Source organism: Mercurialis annua, linkage group LG2 (assembly GCF_937616625.2).
Source record: "Mercurialis annua linkage group LG2, ddMerAnnu1.2, whole genome shotgun sequence".
Taxonomy (NCBI): domain Eukaryota; kingdom Viridiplantae; phylum Streptophyta; class Magnoliopsida; order Malpighiales; family Euphorbiaceae; genus Mercurialis; species Mercurialis annua.
Genome location: NC_065571.1, coordinates 10,220,611 through 10,243,338, shown reverse-complemented (window position 1 = coordinate 10,243,338; position 22,728 = coordinate 10,220,611). Strand labels below are relative to the sequence as shown.

Below are 22,728 nucleotides of genomic sequence, written 5' to 3'. Positions count from 1 at the left end.
CATATTTACAAAAATATCAAAAATAAAAATTATTTATAAAAATATGGTATAATGTCGGTACAATTTCAGTATATATAAAACTTATGAACTAGAAAATTTGGAAACATCATTTTGTTTAATATAGGTATAATTTCAGTACATCTGTGGTATATTGATAATAAATTTTTTATATATTTTCATTATATATATGTTTGTTGGTAATTACTATTTTTTAATTTTCTAGTTGATAACATATACAACTTTATTTATATATTTTTATTATAGTTGGCAATGAACCAAAAAATTTGTATACTGTTAATATAATTTTAGTATATTATTAGTTTATAAATAAAAAAATCAACACCTATTTTTATAATTATTTTCATCTTGTTAATAAATGGTGTAATTCTCTTAAAGAAATAGCATTTAATTAAACGTTTCTATAATTCTTTAAAGAAAAAGAAAGTTAACCGTTTCTATATTAAATAAGAAAATTAAATCATATACTCCATTAGTTTTCAAACCTAAAAGAAAAGCAAATCTGGTTATCTTTCTAAAATACAACTTGTGTATTGATCATCATGAATTTGTGCCATTCTCATTTTCAAAGCCATTAATTAAAGGCTTAATGGCAAAAAAAATCCAAACCTTTACGACTTGTTGCAATTATATCCAAACCTTTTAATTTTTACAATAATATCCAAATTGCATTATTTTGTTGCAATAATATCCAAATTGCACTTTTTATGTGAATTTTTTTGAGTATTTTGCCATTTTTTGGAACTTTTACTATATTATTATACATCAAAACATAATAATAGCCTAATATCTTAATTGAAAACAACAAATTTAGCCGTCAATTTGACTATTATTGCTACAAAAAAATGCAATTTGGATATTATTGCAACAAAAAAATGCAATTTGGATATTATTGCAAAAATTAAAAGGTTTGGATATAATTGCAACAAGTCGTAAAGGTTTGGGTTTTTTTTTACCATTAGGCCTTAATTAAAATCCAGCCTGATATAACTCTTAGTTATGCCTTTCTTTTTCAGGTTTGCAAATTGAGATATGTTTAAACCAAATCCGGTAATTAATCTATTAGAAAATTACGGATAGAATGCGTTATATAAAATGAATTAAAAATGAAGATATTATTACTATGCATGTCCTCCAAATTAATGTCCCTACTAAATTCAAATATAATCATCCTAAAATAATAAGATCCCTTCTCCTATAAATTGGCTTCATCAAATGCACAATTTTATATTAAAAAAAATACAGAACTCTAATATATACATTTCTCACTCAGTCAATAACACTTTATATAACTCTCATCCTTGCACATAAAATGGAGAAATCTTCTATCAAATTGTACTTCTTGGTTGCCTTACTCGTCATGGGATGTAAGTAATTTCTTTTATCGACTCGATCAAATATCATCTATTTTTAGGGGTGTATTTGAATCAAATTACCTACAAAACTTGATCCTATTTCACCTCGTAAAATAAAATTCAATTATGCTATCAAATTTTAATTTTTAAAATGAAACTCTATCGAATGCATACCGGATTCTAAATTAGAGTTTGAATTGCGAATACCTAAAATATAATAAAATTATTATTATTATTATATGTTTAATTTGTAGGTTGAAATTATAATAATGTCGGGGAGTGGGGCTAAAATGTAAATTTTGTAAAATGCAGGTGTGTGTCATGAGAGTAATGCAAGGGAAGTGATGCCAGAACAAACGAGACAATGCGAAAAGGCTAGTGATTGCATCGAAAGATGCCGCGGATGCACCGTCACCCAGTGCACAGCCGGACTATGTGTTTGTGGCTGTGCAGAGTCAAATATTTTTACCTAAATTGTAACTAATTAAATCCAGTTAAATCAATAAAATAATAACACAGTTCTTATCTAATTCAAGATATATATTCTTCTATGATTATTTCAGATTGGTTTTTATAAATCATTTTTCTAATGAATGATGTTCTTTTTTGTTATTACATGATAGCATTTTTCAAATGATACCCAATTTCAGTTTAAATCGCAATCCAACAATCATTTTTATTATTATATTCAATAAACCAACGAGCTGTAACTTAAATGATATAAGTACTGAATAAAAAAATATTAAGAGTGTGGATTTAATTTCTCCCACACACGCTTCTCCTCTTTAATTATAAAAAGAATTCAATAATTACCTTCAAAGACGAATAATACCTTTCACAAGAAGACTCCAATTTAGTATTTTGATTTTTTTTGGTGCATATCATCTGATCACACTAAGAGATTGATATATTAGGGTGCAAATTATAGGGACTAAAGCAATTTGGTCCTTACATAATAACCATGGACTACTAATTTACTTAATTTATCCTTAATTTTATATTATAATTAAAGACGATGTTATTTTTTTGTCGAAACTCATAAATTACAACTAGAAAATTTTATCAGCATGTTAATCTCCAAAACAAATGTCGGAAACATCTTGTTACATCACCAGTTTCCTAACCATTATTATTCTTGGCGTCGGATTAAAGACGATGTTACCGAAGACGATGTTACCGTGGTTGTTCATTGGAAAAACTACAGTAAAAAAAATTAAGGTATAATCCGTTAAAAAGAAAAGACAAATTCATAAAAATAAAAAAATAAGAATAAACAAATTTGTTTCTGTCACTCTCTCGTTTTCTCAAACAAAAATATCTTTCTATTCTCTGAAAAATTAGGCTTAATTACTTACAAAACCTTCACCTTTAATTTTTATTTCGTTTATACCCTGACCTAGAAAAAATGTCACATATACCCATAACGTTGTCTTTGTATTTCACCTCTACCCTAAATTTCAAAAAAAAGATATTTTATTGAAAACAACTAAATATAAGGGTTATTTTATACTTTTTTCTATTAAAAAATGTACAAACAAATACTTTATTTTTAAAAACGTTCAAATAAATTCTAAAACCAATTAATTTTTTTTAATTTAAATGAAATAAAATAAATAAATGAAATAAAATATTTTTATTAATTTCTATTTATAACCATATAATTTTATTTAAAAAACCGCTAATGTTATTTTTTTTATAATTTTTTTAGGATTTTTAATCTCCTCTTCCATGGGAGGAGGAGCTCCTTCCTCCATGGAGGAGGAGCTCGCTGATGGGAGGAAGGAGCAGCGACCTGCTCGAGCAGACCAGGAGGAAGAAAGCTCCTCCTCCGAGGAGGAGCTTTTTTTTTTAATTTTTTTTAAAAAAATTGAAAGCGGATTTTAAAATTAAAATACGATGTTAGATTGGAATTAATTAGTCCGAATATTTTATTTGTTTTATGTAAAAAAAATTACGATTTTTAATTTTTAAAAAATTATTGATAATTAATATAAATTAAATTATTATTATTAGTTGAATTTTTTTAAAGAAGGTGTTTTTGTATAATTAATAACATTGATGTGTAATTAGAATATATGCTAAAAATGAAGGACTATTTTAAACTCTATTTCAAATGAATAGAGTTCAATTTAATACCTCGAGGATAGAGGCAAAACATAATGATAACGTCAAGGGTATTTGTTACAGTTTTTCTAAGTCAGGGTATAAACGAAATAAAAGTTAAAGGTGGGGTTTTAAGTAATTAAACCAAAAAATTATTGCACGCAAACATAACGTCACACCATTCGTGCAACAAATCAATGATGCATTAGTCATGTAAAAAAATTAATAATTAAAAAATTAAATGATAACTAAAAAATTTCTTATCGCAAATGCTCATTGACTTATTATTAATATGACATGGTACAACCAATCCATGAAATAAACACTCATATTCTCTCACTTATTTATTTGGAGTGTTTCTCTCATGCAACCGCTGCGCTGCATCATTTTTGCATCAACTTAATGAGCATTTGCGATAGGAAATATTTTAATTATTATTTATTTTTTTAGGGTTAATGTCAAAAAAATCTCGAACTTTACTCGTTTTTTCATTTTAATCACGCAGTTTAAATTTTTTCCATTTTCATACACGAACTACCACTTTTTCTCAAATTCATGCACGGTACTGAGATGGCACTCATTCATTAGTGTAAAATGATATCCACTTCAGCAAATTACACCAATGGAGTCGTGACACCTCAACTTCGTGCATGGATTTGAGAAAAAGTGGTAATTCGTGCATGAAAATGAGAAAATTTTAACTGCATTATTAAAATGAGAAAACGTGTAAAGTTTGTAATTTTTTATAACATTAACTCTTTTTTATTATTCAATTTTCCACATGGCTAACGCACAATTGGTTTATTGCACGAATGGCATGACGCAACGATTATGGTGTATAACTATCCATTTATTTGTCTGTTTTATTTATTATTTCTCTTCACTTAGATATATTTTGAAGGATGCTGTTATTTTACAAAAATATGTCTAGGGTGAGCAATGGTCGGTTCAAGCATCGAACCGCCTAAAAATTTATAATCGTTCGAATTTTAGAAATTTTGGTCCCCGAACCGTATTGAAAAAATAATGTCAAAACTAAATTAACCAAAACGATATATTTTGATTCGGTTCGGTCGAAAACATATAAATTATTGGATGATTTTTAGAAAGAAAATGAAGAAATTTAACCTAAAGGGTACATGTACTTTAAGTTAAATCTATGTTTATCGTTTTTTTTAATTCTAAAACTATAAAACCAAATAATTTTAATATATAAATGTGTGTATATAAAAATTTAAAATGACGTAGTTTTGAAATACGGTCGGTTTGATTATTGCGGTTATTTTTTTGTCAAAACTGAAAATCAAACTTAATAGCCAAAATTTTAAAAATTCTTACCGTAACCGGACCGTATTTTCAAACTATATTTCAATTTGATTAATTTAGTTCGGTTTGATTTGGTTATTTAATTTTAACCGTTTGATGCTCATTAATTCGATTCAGTTTGATTGATTTGATTATTCTGTTTTAATGCTCACCCCTAAATATATATGCTCTCAAGTTATGGATCCATTATTCTAATTAATGGCAAAGTAATTTTATTTTTATTTTCATTTTCATTTAATCTGATTATATGTGATCATTGATTTGATGATGTGAATCTTAAATAAATTATTTGAAAATTTTGATTTATTAGCATTTTTTGTGATTATTTAAAGTAATATCTTTCTTAACATTTTTATATTTTTTATTTTTTTACGTGATTTTTAAACATTTTAATTTTTTCTTACTTGATTCCTTTACTTTTAAAAATAATCCTTATCAACTCCTTATGTTTATTTTATTTGGTTCCTGTACTTTCAGAAACAGTTTTATTTGATTCTTGTACTAATGGAGACTGCAGCACAATTTCACACTTTTATTCACGAAAGGATATCATAAATATATTTTTAAAAATATAAGAATTAAATAAAAAATGAAAAAGTCTTCACAATCAATAAAGTTAGGTTTTGGGCAATTTGGCCCGTTAACTTTAAAAAAAATCGCCCATAAATTTTTATAGCATTATAATTAGTCCAATTTTTTAGATTTATAGCATAATCTTCAGTAGACACCGTTTAAATTGAAAAATTTGATAAAATCAATAAATTTTAAAAAGATGAAATATGAAATTGATGAATTTAAAAATTTCATCGTTTGCATAGAACTAAAACCAATTGATTTATATGGATAATTTTAAAATAATAAATATTATAACAATCCATCATGTACAAAAAATGGTGGATTGCAATTTTCACACTTCCTAAATGGGAAAACAAATGAAGGATTTTTAGAGGATGATAGATTCTGACAATTTATGAATTCTCATCACATTTTACTGTATCAAGTGGATTTTGTTGAAGTCCATAAATTGTGTAAAATTCATAGATCTCGATCATTCGAATTTTCTTAATCCAAACGATACATTAGATTTTTATAACAAATACGCTTCAATTCTTTAAGTTTGTCATTATACATTATGTTTAGTGCACTTGAATTCTAATAAACGGACCCCTAGCTCGTTATCCGAACATATATTTTTGAAAATTATCACCGAATGCTTTAATCACTTATCACTTTTCTATTTATCAAAAAAAGTGTCTACAAATATAAACAAATTTATTATATATTAATACAATTATTCAATTTTAATGTTAATTGATCTAATAAAAGAAAATATTGTCCTTCGATTGACTTTTGATCAAAATAGTTTAAATTTTCAAATCACAAGCTCAAGAAACTGACAAATCCTTTGCTCTTTTAGATTTTTTTTTATCTTTTCTAAATTAAACTTTAATTTTAAAATATTATTTTATTTATTTTAATTATTAAACTAATTTATACAATTTACTTAACAGTGATAATATATAAAATTATTTTATATGAAAAATAAAATATCTATAAAAGATAATTAACTTATCATTATTTAGAGAAAAAAAGATCAAACAAATTTCTAATATTTAGATTAAGTAGGTTCTCAACGTTTAAAAATAACTAAATAAACTCCTAACATTTTAAGATTATATCATTTAAACCCTCTTTAGTAGTTATCGAGGACCCTAACGCTTGTTAATGAATTTTTTTAAATGTTGAAAGCCTATTTGATCCATAGATTAAATAGGAAAATGCTATTTAACCCACCATTTTGTACCACCTTTATTGTCCTTCCTTACGTGGCAACATTTAATTCGTCAAATCCACCTCCAAAAGTGTATATTTTAAATTCCAATTTTTAATTCATCCACTTTTTTGATGCCATATAAGATGGGTTAAAGAAGGTGGGTTAAAAAAGAGGGTTATATAGCATTACTCGATTAAATATTAGGGGCTTATTTGATTCTTTCCTCCAATTTAGAAAACATTTTCAAATTCCGTCAAAATAAAAAAATTGTCCAAAAGTTCTCTCTCTCTCTCTCTGTCTTCAGACACTTTTCTTAAAGAACAAAAGATGACCGAACCGACAAACCCACCTCCCTGACACTCCCCGCGATCCAACGCGCTTCCCGCTACAAAAAATTATAAAAAACCGTTCCCACGTGCCAATACACTCGCACGTGCCCCACACTAAACCTCGCTATTCCCAGATTCCAAAATCTGAAGAACACAGAAGCTCAATCAAAATCATAATTCCCCAATTCACATCTCTCGATTCGATTCAATTCGATTCGATTTTTTAAAATCAAAATCGAATTGAAAAAAATTGAGAGCAAATGGAGGCAATACTAGCGCGCGCATTGGAGTATACACTAAAGTACTGGCTTAAATCTTTCTCTAGAGACCAGTTTAAGCTTCAAGGCCGTACTGTTCAGCTTTCTAATTTAGGTATTTTTCGCTTTAATTGTGGATTTTAACTGTTTATTTTAGTTAATTTAGATTTAACTATTTATGCTGTTTTTGGTTTGGTTTAGATATAAATGGAGATGCTCTTCATGCCAGCATGGGATTGCCGCCTGCTTTGAGTGTTACCAAGGCTAAAGTTGGCAAATTTGAAATTATTGTTAGTTTAAATTCCTTTTCTTTACTTATTTTAGTATTTTATTAGTGTGTTTATTTGAATTATGTGAGCTTAGTTTGCTTAGTTTAATTTTTTTGTCGGAGCTTAGTTTAATTCATTTAACGAAATTTAGCTATTATGTTAGAATGAAATAGTGCCATTAAGAAATATGTATCGAAATTGATTATGTTTTGTGAAATTACTTTCTATTGTCGATAATTATTACTTAGTTTACTTATTTGTTATGCCTTTTTTTTGAATCAGCTTCCATATGTAAGTAATGTACAAGTAGAGCCGATTGTTGTGCAAATTGATAAGCTTGACTTGGTTTTAGAGGAGAACAGTGAGTTTGATGCGAGTAGTAGTTCCAGCAGGTACTGAAAAAGTGAAAATTCATTTTCTGTTTGTTTTGTAATGATGCCTTCAGGCTCTATAACAATCTTTTTCTTATTTTCTTCATTTATTGCAGTACCCAGTCGGGAACTGCCTCCAGTAAGGCCAGCGGCTATGGATTCGCTGATAAGGTTAGGCACTATCTTAGCTACTCAATGCTGTTGCATTTATCGTTTGGTGTTTAGAATTTTATGGCTGCAGTCAACCTCTTGGAAACATGTTTTATTTTCTGAAATCAGAATGTCTCAATCATGATAATAAACAAATTCTTCTTTTTTTTTTGGTGTATAAGCTCTTTTTTTTCTTGTAATCATTCCATTTGCTCTAAAGCTGGACTTTTTCTTTGGAGATTTTATTCACGATGAAGCTCTGTAAGACTGTAAGGCTACTAACAGACAACACATTTTGACACTAAACATGGGTGTGCTGATAAGTAATAATAAGATGGCTCGGATCACTTCATATGTTTATTATTTTGTATGTTCTTTTTTCCTTGGTGATTTATCAGCAAATAGTGATCCTTCGTTATAATAAGACATCTCAGGTCTTATATGTATTGTTAATTCAGTTTGACAACTCGACTCAACTTTTCCTTCATTATCTCATGCGTTATGGAATGCAAATGGATTAGTATTGGATATAAAATTTGCCTTTCATGATTTCCCAGATTGCAGATGGAATGACAATTCAGGTTACCACCGTCAATCTTTTACTTGAAACACGTGGGGGTGCTCGACATGAAGGTGGTGCTGCTTGGTAATTTTTTATTTTCTAGTTTTCACTTGCTTGTTGTTATCTGCTTTTATTATTTGGAAACTACATTTATATCCTGTTGGGTTGGCATGTTTCAACAGCTTGGTATGCACTTCTTCTTTTGCATCATATTTATATTTCTGTTCATGTATGGTGGTTTCCTATTCTGCACTAAGTAATGCATTTATTCAATGAAAACTTGGAATAAGTGTGTTTTCAAGGAGTAGAATTACATTTTGGAGGTCAGATGGCCTTAAAGTTCTCTTGATAGTTTGTGTTCGGTGTAATTTTGAATGCAATATTGGTTACAAAAATTCATCCATCTTATACATTATATCATCATATTTCTTGTACTACAGGGCATCGCCTCTAGCAGCCATTACCATACGCAATCTTCAGTTGTATACCACAAATGAAAATTGGCAGGTAAGTTTGCTAATGCTCAATCTTGATTGGTTTCTTTAGTTCATGTATTTATTTGGATAGTTTTATGGTGCAGGTTGTAAATCTTAAGGAGGCGCGTGACTTCTCCTATAACAAAGGGTTTATATACGTGTTTAAGGTAATGTACATGCTCTTGATTAGATACATGTGATTTTTGTCTGGTTTGGCCGGTTGGTTTTCTGTTGAATTTATTGCTCTTTTGGGAATGAGAAGACTCTCGAGTCCTTTAGCTGTTGTCAATATAATATACAGTGATGCTAAATTTTCTCTTCTACAGAAACTTGAATGGGAATCATTATCTATTGATCTCTTGCCTCATCCTGATATGTTCACTGATGCCAGTATAGCACGAACTCAAGAGGGTTCAACTCAGAGAGATGATGATGGTGCAAAGCGTGTTTTCTTTGGTGGAGAACGTTTCTTGGAAGGAATATCAGGAGAAGCTCATGTAATGATATTATTAAATTGCTGATGAACACTTTTTATTCTAGACAAAGGATCAATACTTAGAGTCTTGTTTTGGTTAATCAGTGTCTTTCGTAGATTCTAATATCATAGTTTGTCTCAGATAACAATGCAGAGGACTGAGCAGAACAGTCCTCTTGGGCTTGAGGTTCAATTACATATCACAGAAGCTTTATGCCCAGCATTAAGTGAACCAGGTATTAATGAAATGATTTCCAGCAATCAGTTTATTTATCAGATATTTTAATACATGGAAGTGGAACTAATGTTGTAACTGATCAAGTAACATCTGATGAGCAGGACTTCGAGCTCTTCTTCGCTTCTTGACGGGATTATATGTGTGTCTTAATAGAGGAGATGTAGGTCTGAAGGCTCAACAGGTTTCATTCTGCTAGTATTATTATATTTTCTTTGTAGTGTTTCTTGTTTAACTTTTGCAAATGAATCTTATCTGAGCTTTACTTTTTTTTCTCTGTTGTTGTTTATCTCTCTCTTAATTGTTTCTTGGCAGGGATCTACTGAAGCAGCTGGACGTTCACTAGTCTCTATTCTTGTGGACCACATATTTTTTTGCATTAAAGATGCTGGTTTGTTTTTGTTATTGTTTTTCCATTTCTCATATATTTTAATGTTATTTTAGTGCACCATCAATATTAATGTCTGCTATCTTTGAATTTTGAAGAACATTTATTTTATAGGAATTTTATTTTGATTTGCTATCTATCACAGTTTGTCTGTGAACTATGCTTAGAAGAGTTTTTGGAAAAATTATTCTTTGATATATAATTAGCCTTCCACATCTGTTGTGTATGGTTTACATGGCTGAGGCAACATGTTTCCTGTTTCCTGTGAACTTAAGATGCTTGTATGGAGGTGGGCATACTTAGTGCCCAAGAGCTAGATGAAGCGTTTCTTGTACTGGTTGTGTGCTTACTTTTTGAAGTTACTTGCAGATTTTCAGCTTGACCTTTTGATGCAGTCTCTTCTCTTTTCTCGGGTATTATTCTATATCTCTTAAGTAACGAGAGAAGATAATATTACTTCACTGCTTCAACTTTATTGTCTCAAATCTATTATGCCATAGCTATTACTAGATATTTTGTTTTGTTGTGGTGTAGTATCTATCCAATTGAAATTAGTTCAGTAAGATGCCATGTCATGTTAAATGAACAAAGTGTATGCATTTTGGTGGTTAAAATGTCTTATATTCTTAGATTTCTAACTAATAAGTTTGATGACAGAATGAAAAATGAATTTGCATTTAGATTGGATTCTTCTATCTCAAGGAGTTCTGATGATTCCTTTTAGGTTTTGTTGTCAATACATTTAAATGCATAGTATCTCTTGGATTTCGGAGACCAGATGTGTATGCAATTTTTAGACCATTAAGCTGTGTGCATCCCTGCAATTGGGTTAAAGGTGTTTGTTGACATGCTTTGTGATAATGCAAGATTTTACGTTTTCTTCTAGGCAACAGTTTCTAATGGAGAAGTTGTCAATAACTTGACTACAGTGATGATTGGTGGATTTTTCTTAAGGTAATTTATTGCTATTCTTTTATTTTGTTATGGTATTTGGGTAAAGGGCTGATACAGATGTTGTTTGGTGGTGTTGGAAGTAATAGCTTTTATGCATGAGGCATCCATAGATTACGTTTGATACAACAATCTGATGTTACAAACAAAAAGTATAGAAAAGAAATAACTACGTTGTTGGTGAAAGATTTTGTTACATTAATGATGGCCAGCTGAAATGTCTGTTTATATTCTGAAAGCACAATAAAATGGTAGTAATTTAGTGGGCTAGAATGAGGAGTAATATGATCTACCCGCAATCGAGATGGTCAGAATAGCTTTTTAATATGTGCGATGAATTCTTAGCAACATAGATTATAATTTAAAGCTCAACTTTGTCGTCAATTAGTTGTGAATGAATGAACCATTCCTGGCATATTATGGTACTCAAACTCCATACAGACCATCGACTCTTATGGTCCCATTCAGTTTCTTGGTTGGCTTTTTGGCCTACTGTTAAAAGATTCATTAATTTGTGATGTGTTTCCTCTATATTTCTAGAGTAACAATGTTAGATGTCTGATATTTTAGGTGTGAGGAAAGGATGGGGGTGGAGAAAATTAATTTTATATTTCTGAATAACTTGAGTTGTAAGTACATCATTGCTAAAATGCAGGGATACGTTCTCTCGCCCTCCATGTACATTAGTGCAACCAGCTATGGATAGTGTCACGGAACATGTGGAAATTCCTGCCTTTGGTATTTTATATCTATTGATTTTGGACAAGTTCTAATTTGATAAATTTAGATACGATTAAAAATTTTCTATTTACTAATTTGGTTCACAGCTAAAAATTTCTGCCCTCCAATATATCCTTTGGGAGATCAGCAGTTGCAGTTAGGCACAGGTGTTCCTTTAATGTGCCTTCATTCACTTCAGGTGAAGCCATCTCCAGTTCCTCCGTCTTTTGCTTCAGAAACAGTTATCGCCTGCCAGCCACTTATGGTATGACTTTTGAATCGCTTGCTGTCATTCTTCAGTTTTCTGCTTGACATCTCAATATTTTAATTCTGTTCCACACTTCTACTTATATTTGGTTCTGCTTATCACGCTTATTGTTTGTTCAGATTCACCTCCAGGAAGAATCATATTTAAGGATAACCTCCTTCTTAGCTGATGGCATAGTTCTCAACCCTGGTGATGTCTTACCTGATTCTTCAGTGAATTCCCTGATGTTTATTCTCAAGGAATTAGATGTTACTGTTCCTCTAGACATGAGTAAATTTGATAATCCAGATTACAGAAAAAGTTCTACTGCCCAGAGTTCCTTCACTGGAGCACGGCTTCACATACAAAACTTGTTTTTCTCAGAGTCACCATCCCTGAAACTTAAGTTATTGAAGCTAGATAAAGATCCTGCTTGCTTCTGTTTGTGGAAGGGCCAACCTATTGATGCAAGCCAGAAAAAATGGACTGCTGGAGCATCCCAACTAGGCTTGTCTCTGGAAACGTCCATCAGCTCCCGTGAGTTGACTTCAGGCTTGTGGAGATGCGTTGAACTAAAAGATGTTGCTTTTGAGATAGCTATGGTTACTGCTGACGGAGGTCCATTAACAATTGTTCCTCCTCCTGGTGGAGTTGTCAGAGTAGGTGTTGCTTGTCAACAGTATTTGTCCAACACTTCTGTTGAGCAATTATTTTTCGTCCTGGATCTGTATGCGTACTTTGGAAAAGTAGGTGAAAAGATAGCCTCAGTTGGAAAAAACAAGAGACTAAGGAGCAGGAGTGAATCTTCTGTTGGTAGGCTAATGGATAAAGTTCCCTGTGATACTGCAGTAAGCTTAGCCATCAACGGGCTTCAGCTTAGATTTCTAGAATCATCTACCAGTGATATTGAGGGAATGCCTCTTGTTCAATTTATTGGGAATGATCTTTTTATTAAAGTTGCTCATAGAACCCTTGGCGGTGCGGTTGCTGTTTCATCCAGTGTACTCTGGCAGAGTGTTGAGGTGGACTGTGTAGAGACTGAGGCACGCCTGGCACATGAACAAGGTGCAAGTTCAATTTCTATTGAGAATGGTTGTGTGGCTTTTGCAAATGAATATCCTCAGCTGAGAGCTGTCTTTTGGGTGCATAACCAGCAGAAACATGGCATGACACCAGTTCCATTTTTGGACATAAACATAGTACATGTAATTCCACTCAGTGAACGTGATAAAGAGTGCCACAGTTTAAGTGTGTCAGCCTGTATCTCTGGCATTCGCCTTGGTGGTGGAATGAACTATGCCGAAGCCTTGCTGCATCGATTTGGAATACTTGGGCCGGAGGGTGGTCCTGGAGAAGGGCTGACCAAAGGAATAAATAATTTATCAACAGGGCCACTGTCAAAGCTTTTCAAACCATCACATCTCACAGTTGATGATTTAGAAGAAGGTATTCTACAAGTGAATGGTTTCTCATTATTTTTATGATACACCTCTCTACTTAAGTGCTGTAAGATTTTATATTCGTTGCAGTTATATTAAGTTTTCAGCTGTTTGCAGATAGAAGTTCCGAAACAGGGAAAGATGGTGGAATTTTGCACTTGGAAATGCCGGATGATTTGGATGTGTGTATAGAATTGAAAGATTGGTTATTTGCTCTTGAAGGGGCACAAGAGATGGCAGAAAGGTGGTGGTTTGACAACCACAATGATGTGGGCAGAGAAGAAAGGTGCTGGCATACGACTTTCCAGAGTTTGCTAGTAAAAGCAAAAAATAGTCCTAGGGACCGACTGCGGGTCAAAGAGAACTTACATGGAAGACAGAAATATCCTGTGGACTTGGTTACAGTAAGAATTTCTAATTCTCCATATTATCTCATATTTTATTGTTAGGATGTAATACTAATGTTGTTTCTGAAGCTTTTAAATGCGTTTACTAATTAGACTTATATCCTTCATGGACAAAGTTAACTCAAAGTCCGTAAAATAGCCGAACCTTCTGCAATGATCCTCTGACACTTATTTTATAGCCTAGGTAGCATGAGATAGTTCCTGGGTGCCAGTGCTAGGACATATACCTGTTTGAAAGTAGCTTGAATCTAAGCTGGTGATTATTGAGGATATATCTAGTATAAATAGGTCATCAACTAAAGGTAATGTTGATATGGTTCTTGTAATTAGTCTTTGGTTTAGACTTAAGCTTGCATCTTGGATAAGAAAGTATACAGGTCAAGCATTAGATCTCAATAAAAGGTGCTTAGTTGCGTTTCCACGTTGACCGCAGGTTAGGATTTAGGAACAATAGTGTTTATATACTTGTTGGCATCTTCACTTATTGTAAATTGGTTTTCAGACGGAATCTACTCATAGTACATCGACGGCGGGTGAGGATCTATTAGTGCTTAAATACCTCTTGTTGGGTGTGTCCACTAATTGCCAATTGGTTTTGAGACGTAATTTAACAAAAAGAGAAGCTACCATTAAGGTCCAAACCTGTTGATTGTATTTATCTAGGGTTAAGACTTTTGGGGAAATGACAAACTATCATTAGGATTAAAACTTGCTGATTACGTTTACCTCCTCAATGTTTTTCTGCTTTAAAGTTGTGATTGTGTGAGGTGCTTGTAGGTTGGCGTCGAGGGCTTGCAGATCTTGAAGCCACTTGGACAAAAGGGCAATTCTTCTCTTGAGAATGGGATGAAGCATGTTGCTGGGACTTCTGGAGGGATAAATCTCGAAGCTCGCATGGTGATGTCAGAGGAAATTGTTGATGAAACAGACACATGGGTTGTGGAAAACTTGAAAGTTTCTGTCAAGCAACCGGTAATCAGAGGGTTTTCCAATATATTATTAGTATCTCTTAGTGCACTTGGACATTTAAAGATATGGTATTTTTACTGTAGATTGAGGCTATTGTGACCAAAGATGAGTTTCAACACCTTGCTTTGTTGTGCAAGTCTGAAGTTGATGCGATGGGTCGAATGGCTGCTGGGGTCCTGAAGCTACTTAAACTGGAGCGCTCAGTTGGCCAAGCAACAATTGACCAACTCAGCAACCTTGGTATGATTAATTAGTTTTAACTAATTCTTCCTCCTTTCTATTCTGAGCAACTTCCTTAACCGACCTGTTAATTTTAATCATAGAAGTAACAGTGTGCTGCAAAACGTATGAATTGGCTGACCGCAAATCGATTCAAATACAGATATTTGTTAGTAAATTGATATGCTGGATCACAACTTTTGGGTAATGGAAATAATTGAATTGAAAAATGCGTACATGGAAAAACTTGATAGGAATATGCAAATTGAGGAATTGTACTATAGAAGAATGAAAAAGGACAGATTAATAAGGTTGTACCAAGTTGTGGAGTATGATATGATGAGCATGGTTGGTATACTTTGTATCTCATATTATATGTTGGAAGGGTTTAATGAGTAATGAAAGCTGCTCCAATATATATTAATGAAAATAAAGTGTTTCACTGTGGTTTATGGGTCTCTTTTCAAAATTTTGACCAAAGCTGATAGATTATTAATGTGCTGTGTTTGAGGAAACTAATATGATTTTCTATTAGGGGTAGTGGCTTGTTTGATATTAATTGGTTCTGTATGAATTGATTTAGTATCTTAAGGATATGGTCATCAAGTAATTGAATTATCATGGTACTCTCTCTTATGTTTGTGGTTCGTGAACTAGAATGGTAAATCAATTTTTAATGTTCTTCTATCTCCATTTTGGGAGTTGATCTTATTCTTATCTAATAAGCTAAGATAATCACATATTTTCCCAAAGATGTATGTTATAGATATTTCTGAAACCTTTTCTTATTAGTGGACTTCAATATTAGTCATTTAATATCCAAATAAGTGCCATGGTGCTTCTTTACGTTTTCTTCATCAGATGTTCCTTTTTGTACGTTCCCAAGCTATATTCTTGAATATGAACTCTAGAGTTTTAGATTATCTATTAGTCATCAACTTGTTCTCCGCTTAATTTGATTGAGATTCTAATGTATTTACTTTTGCATCTCTCTATGTAGCTTCCTTCAATTTTTTTGACATGGTTTATAATTTCTGGCATTGTAAATATTTGATTTTCAGGAAGTGATAGCTTTGACAAGATTTTCTCGCCACAAAAGCTTAGCAAGGGTACTAGTCCTCGCAGTTTTTCTTTCCCACCATCCTCGTGTCTTGCTAACGAGACTCCGCATGCAACTACAGAATCAACAGTTGCTTCACTTGAGGAGGCAGTTTCAGATTCACAAGCTAAATGCGTTGCGCTTCTAACCGATTTATCTTCTTCAGAATCCTCTGTACAGTGTCTTGCTGAGATCAAACAACTAAGTCAAAAGCTTGAAATCATGCAGAGTTTAGTAAGGCAATTAAGAACTCAAATCTAATTAATTTTGCCTTTACCCTTAAATCGTTGTGCGATTTTGGGATCCTATAGTAACACTCAATTCTTTTGTGTAGATAGATATAGAATTATACATGCAGGTTGAGTTTTGTGATGAGGAGAACAAATGTAAGTGCTCATTTATTATAGTAAAAACAAATTTTGTATCCTATAGATGATATAATACAATGTGAATTATGTTTCATAATTTAAGCATAAACTAAATATCGCATCTAAAACATGCGTAATCCATATAATTACATGTAGACACGAATTGCCAGGTCTATATTTCAAGTGTATCCCTTCCCACGGCAATTTAGACAACGCTGAACCCCGTGACCATCACAAGTAGGACAAAGGCAGGGATTAATAACAATAGGATCATATAAAGGTGACCACCTTATAGTAGCGTCGCCTTTGCATAGCTTGCATATATAGAACCCTTTTCCTCTGCAAACCCCACATACCATCACAAGTAGGACAAAGGCAGGGATTAATAACAATAGGATCATATAAAGGTGACCACCTTATAGTAGCGTCGCCTTTGCATAGCTTGCATATATAGAACCCTTTTCCTCTGCAAACCCCACATGGCATCCCATTCTTTTTCAGTTTGTGCTCCGTAGCACGACGAAAAGCACCGATAGCGAGAGCTGAAGTTATATTGAGAGCCGCTAAACCGCCCAAGCAAATTGCAGCTCCTGAGATTAATGTGTTTAGTGGCTTTGGTATCATTTTTTGGAGATTTTTGTCTAAGGGGAATTTTATCGAACAGATTCAGTGCATAAGATAGAGTTCAGCTTTAGTCTCTCAACAATTCTATGCAGTCAGTCTTACAAAGATAATGTGATGAGATTTTTTTTCCTTTCAATTGTATGGTTTGTTCAAAAAGATAGAGATAAATTGGCCCTTCTCTCAATTTAGAGAAAAGTTGGCCATTTTAAAGTTCTATAACAATTTGTGAATTTATTCCCTCTTCTATTTCTGCTTACTTTTTTTCACTATTATGAATTAGTTCGAGAGATTAACCTTTGATTTTTCTAAAGGTCTAATAGCAAAATAAATTTAAATTTTTGTGGATGGTTGTAATTTTATTCAATTTTTTTAATTTTTATAATAATATTCTAATTTCAACATTTCGTTGCAATTTTAGTCATTTTTTTTATCTTTCACCTCAATACAATAGCTTTATTTGGCTTTTCTAGTCATTTTTAGTTTCAATTTTTTTTATTTCAACCACCGAAAAAGTTAGAAAATTTAAAATTAGATTTTAACATTATTTTTGATTTTTTAATATTAAAAGATAAATATTGAAAAATGAATTTTGCTAAGTACGAAGTGATAAATTTAACTAAAAAATTAGAACAATTAAATTGATTAGAAAAACAAATTGGCTATAGTGAAATTATGAAATTGGGACATCATTATAAAAATTAAATTTTTTGGATAAAATTACAATTTTAGTATTTTACTATTAGGCCTTTCCTAAATAAAAAGTTGTGCTATTTTTTAGCTTTGGCTCCTATGGAAACCAAATAGAAATTTGGATAAATCGAATTAATAGATCTACTTTTAGTTAATTTGGTCGGTTTATTATACTTTATGTGTTTATTGGTTTAATTAAATACACCAACAGTTAGGCGAGTTTGATCTACTTTAATTTTTTTTAATTAATTCAGTTAATTCAATGTAAAAGATAAAAGTAATCCAATCTATTCATTCAGTTAAATTGATTTGTTCACCCTTAAATTTGGCAAACTTTAACATCTTACCAAGTTTGCATGAATATTGATTTGGCAGCAGGGCAGGTTTGGTATAAGAAAATGAGAATAGAACAGAATTTTTATTAATTGGCATATTAATTTTTTATTAAATCTAAAATAATATCAGCTAAAATGAAATATTTAGAATTTTCAATAAAAATAATGAAAAATAAAGTTTATATATATATAATTACCTAAAAATAATTAAAAGAATGTTTTTTCGTTAGTAGTTCCATTAAACACACTTCCCATAAAAAGATAAAAAAATTACATTAAACCTGAACTACCGCGCCGAAAAAAAGTCACCGAGACATGTACTTATGAAGCGGATGAGACTACATCCCAGCGCCATATGGTTCCGTCCTCGCAGCAGCTAAGGATGGTGCTGCAACACATAATAACAAACAAAACATCCGGCCTTTAACTTAAATTTACTACTAGGCATGCATTAACCATTTTTAACTCAACTTTAATTTTCCTGTCGGATTTACCTTCCATCGAAGGACATTGCGGTTTGCCTAATTGGAGATTTCGATTGGCTATGAGATAGCCTGAGTGAGAAACAACCAATACTAGTGAGTCACTGAGTGTGAGAACAGATTTCTAGGTGTACGAAAACCAAACCAAACCGATAAAATTCCATTTCTTTTAAAATTATTAAAATTTTCAGTTTTTTTGGTTTGGATTAGTTCGGTTTTGAGAGTGAAATACTCAAGTTCACCTTTGGTGCAAATTGGACCGAAAAATCAAACCAACCCGATTAGTTCGGTTTGCTAGTTTTGGAACATTTGAATTTCTTATAAAAATGGTTTAGTTTGATTTTAGAAAAATTAAAATTTTAGTTCATTTCAGTTTGAACGGAATGTACACCTCTATGGCAGTCATATATCAATGCAAGGTTCTTTGAGAAGATTCGGGTTGGAGAGAGGCAAAAAGATTACCTTGCAAGGAGAACAGGGGGACTACTTTGCAGTTCCCACACATAGATCTTCCCTTCCCTATTCCCTGTTAGACAAAATCTAAAGCCTATTATGAAAATCTAAAGTTTCATAAAAGATAGTAATAGACATGGATTACTTAAGCAAACAAAAGTCAACTAAAAAGAAACCAAAAGATTATTTTATTGCGATATGTCGATTATGTTATGGTTGGAGTAGCGCTCAAGGCGATCTAGAGGAATTGGGGGAATCCGTAGGTATTTTTACATTCTATTCCACCACTTAGAAAGAAAAGAGCTTAAATCAAAATAATTAATAGCATGTCAATAAATTTATACAAAACATTACCTATAGCAGCTGCATTATAATGGAAATCACATGAGAATTTGATAAACCAAATGTCACACTCAGGAACAGGGTATTTTTGAAGGATGTCAACAGTACCCTACACGAGAAATATTTTCATCAGAATTAAATAGACAAGAAAAAATATCAAGATATACTTTTGAAAAAAAAAGTAGTTTTGGTTGCTAAGCGGACAAGAAATCTCATCAAGATGAAGTCCGGAAACAGAAATAAGAACTAACCTCCCCAGGAGAATGTTCCTTTGTCTTTGGTTCCCACAGTACAATTTCGTTATCAACACTCTGCAATCACGCATTAGAAAATACAGACATAAGTGTAGAAAATCATAAGGAATCAGCGTAGAAAGCGTAGAAAGCGTAGAATATATATCTTATGATTACGAACTTAAGTTAAGCTTGAATTATGCTGGATCCTGCTATAATAAGGCGATCATCTTACAGTTGTACCACCAGTAAAGTAAGAAAGAAAACACACTTCTCCTTTAAAAGTGATGATTTTATAGGTAGCGGCGAACTAATTTGAACTTAAGTATATTAAAAAAGCTAAGGAGCCTCATGATAAGGCAGAAACACATGATCAAAATTCTAAATTCAGACATCAAAAGAACCAATTCGTCAAGCGAGTGTCATATGATTTACCTTGGACAGGACAAAATCACCAAGCCACCTATTGCAGTCGACGTAATTTGTATGAATTGAAGCTAAGAAAACCTGCAAAGACAAAAGCAATATATAAATTGAAGGAATGTTAATAAATCCATTGAAACTCAAAAGGCAAAAAGAGAATAAATGCTACACACTGGGAATTGAACATATTTTGTGGGGAACTTTGAAGGAAGATCCGTCCATGTGAATGACTTCTCTACGTATGTCCAAAATTCTGCAGAACAGACAAAAATGTGATTGAAGGTAATCTAACAATAGTTGAATAAATGAAGACAAAATAGTGACAGAATAGCATATTTTTTAGGAAGTACATCAAATCTAATATCTAAGTAAAATATTATCAATCCAATACATTTAACCAATTAATCGTCATTATGTCGAAACATATAAATGTTGAATCCAGCCCAAGACCTGCTCCATAATCATACGAAACTTTCTTTTTCATTTTCTGATATGAGGGAAAATCTGATGAAGATTTATTACTTAATTGAACTAAAACATGAAATTTGCATTTCTATTTCATCCCATGATCTTTATTCTAGGCCATTAGTCATGGACTGCCCATTGGTCAAATGCATATGAAGAAACTTGTCGATTGACCAAAAATAAAGGATTGAAAACTAGCTAACCTTTCATTGACCAAATCTTGACAGTGTTATCCATACCACAACTTGCAATCCGGTATATGTCTGATGGGTGAAAGTCCTAAAAGCAACATGACCATTTTTCATTTTTCAAACACACAGAATAATGTGACAGAAATAATAAAACATAAAATATGCTTTCCAATTGTAACAGAGAACATACAACTACTTATTTGTCTCCACTTACCACACTCAAAACCTCATTGCGGTGACCTCCAGCACCAGCAAATACCAAAATGCAAATTCCAGTGTGAACATTCCACAGACGAACAGATTCATCCTGGTTCACTCTTAATATTGGTTATAGAAGACAAGATCAAAATAATAAGAAGAAACTAGTGTCACTTACTTTGCTTGCAGACACCACAAGTGAAGGTTTCAGTGGTTGAGTCCTGATTTCATTAATCGAGTCCCCATGGCCAACAAAACTCTGCCCGTGTAAGAAATAAAACATCAGGTAAAAAAAGTAATGAAACCAAAAATTGTTTTTCTGTGACTCATACACAGTGTCTATTTTTGATTCTGCTAAATCTCTCCATTGCGACAGCACTAAGTAGTTCGTGACAGGCTCAAAGAAAAAGAGGAAGATGACAAACCTTGTGTATCTTCTCATTGCTAGCATCAATGACGCGTATTATACCATTAATTCCTCCAGCTACAGCAAATGGGGTTCCATCAATGTTGCACGCCCAACTCACCGTATAAAAAGATTCATCCTTCTGATCTAAAAGCACATGGAAATTCCAACAATTTGTAAGGGTATTTGCTCCCATTTAGAATAGTAAACAAAACTACCTTACAAGTGCATATAAACACCAGCCAAAAAGTAAAAACAAAAACAAAAAAGAAGCCTTCTTTTACATCTTCATCAACATATGATTGCAGAACCGCTATAACACCTCCTTCGAGGCACTGATAAATAGTCACCTGCAAAACAAAAAGAAAAGATTCAAAAGTTTCAGCATTACCAACACACTAAAATGAACGGCACAAATTGCGACAGCAAAGGCCCTTCATTTTGGAGGTTTGAAGGTACACCACATAATAATCAATACTCCCCACTTCCTTTAAAGTCTGCAACTTTGCAGTAATCATGTTTCACTAGAATCGAGCCTCCAAACTAATCTAAAGAATGCTAAATAACATGATAATGTCAACATAACCACAATCAAAGATCAAAAGAAAAAAAAAAGGCTCTCTTTGTCCTAAAAAGGCTCCAAATTGAAGCTGAACAAGCATTGAACTTCAAAACCCCCCAAGAGATACTAAATAACATCATTAAACCAGCATAACCATAACCAATGAATCAAATTAAAAAAGCTAAAAGACTACAAATTTATTTAAGATAGCCAAAATTTCACAAACTGAACCTTAAAACAAGCTAAAAACATGCCATAAAAGAGAGTGATACGGACCCGGTTGCCACCAACAGTAGCAAACACATTGAAGTAACGAGAATCAATGAAATTGAAAACGACAGCATATAAGGGTCGTTTGCCTTCTTGGAGCCTGTTGGTGACTCTGTACTCCTTCTTCTTTAATGGAGTGAGTGACCCTAACACTGGCTCGCATCCTAGTCCAATTTTTGACATTTACCCACTTCGATTTTCAGATCTTTAATACTAGGAAATACTGCTGCTTATATACAACACAAAATATGCAGCTAACTTTTATTGAAGGGAATGATATAAATTGGAAAAATAATTAAAAAACTACTTTTTCTATTTGAAATAGTCTATTTAAATTTACTTTTTTTTTAACTTTTAAAATCTTATATGTTAAATTTATGGAGTAAAATGATTATGTATATTATCTCTTACAACATTAAACCAAACGAACATTTATAAGCGTTTCTTAGTCTAAATAAATCGATCTTAAACTTTATTTTATATCGATAAATTTAATCAGATCGAATTTGATCTAATGGGATTCAACTCATTTAAATTTATACATGAC

At 32.1% G+C, this 22,728-nt stretch overlaps 2 protein-coding genes across 2 annotated transcripts; one reads left to right on the top strand and one right to left on the bottom strand.

The window, feature by feature from the left end:
* The first annotated feature begins 6,862 nt into the window (after positions 1–6,862).
* LOC126667701 (uncharacterized) lies at positions 6,863–16,635 on the top strand. Its single transcript, XM_050360751.2, has 20 exons — positions 6,863–7,277; positions 7,364–7,452; positions 7,714–7,823; positions 7,919–7,973; positions 8,510–8,598; positions 8,955–9,021; positions 9,095–9,157; positions 9,317–9,487; positions 9,608–9,701; positions 9,805–9,884; positions 10,016–10,091; positions 10,458–10,501; positions 10,975–11,042; positions 11,695–11,777; positions 11,867–12,024; positions 12,147–13,452; positions 13,563–13,849; positions 14,630–14,824; positions 14,905–15,061; positions 16,102–16,635. The coding sequence occupies exons 1-20, from the start codon at positions 7,166–7,168 to the stop codon at positions 16,398–16,400; spliced, it is 3,603 nt and encodes a 1,200-aa protein (XP_050216708.1). The 5' UTR covers positions 6,863–7,165; the 3' UTR covers positions 16,401–16,635.
* Positions 16,636–18,319: 1,684 nt separating this feature from the next.
* On the bottom strand, positions 18,320–22,410 carry LOC126670742 (polycomb group protein FERTILIZATION-INDEPENDENT ENDOSPERM). The gene is made up of 13 exons (XM_050364559.2): positions 22,188–22,410; positions 21,634–21,699; positions 21,369–21,491; positions 21,122–21,202; positions 20,960–21,052; positions 20,758–20,833; positions 20,263–20,342; positions 20,102–20,173; positions 19,685–19,744; positions 19,446–19,542; positions 19,101–19,164; positions 18,651–18,710; positions 18,320–18,544 (listed from the first exon to the last, which is right to left on the bottom strand). Exons 1-13 carry the CDS (start codon positions 22,362–22,364, stop codon positions 18,478–18,480), a joined length of 1,116 nt encoding a protein of 371 aa, XP_050220516.1. The 5' UTR covers positions 22,365–22,410; the 3' UTR covers positions 18,320–18,477.
* Between the last annotated feature and the right edge of the window lie 318 nt (positions 22,411–22,728).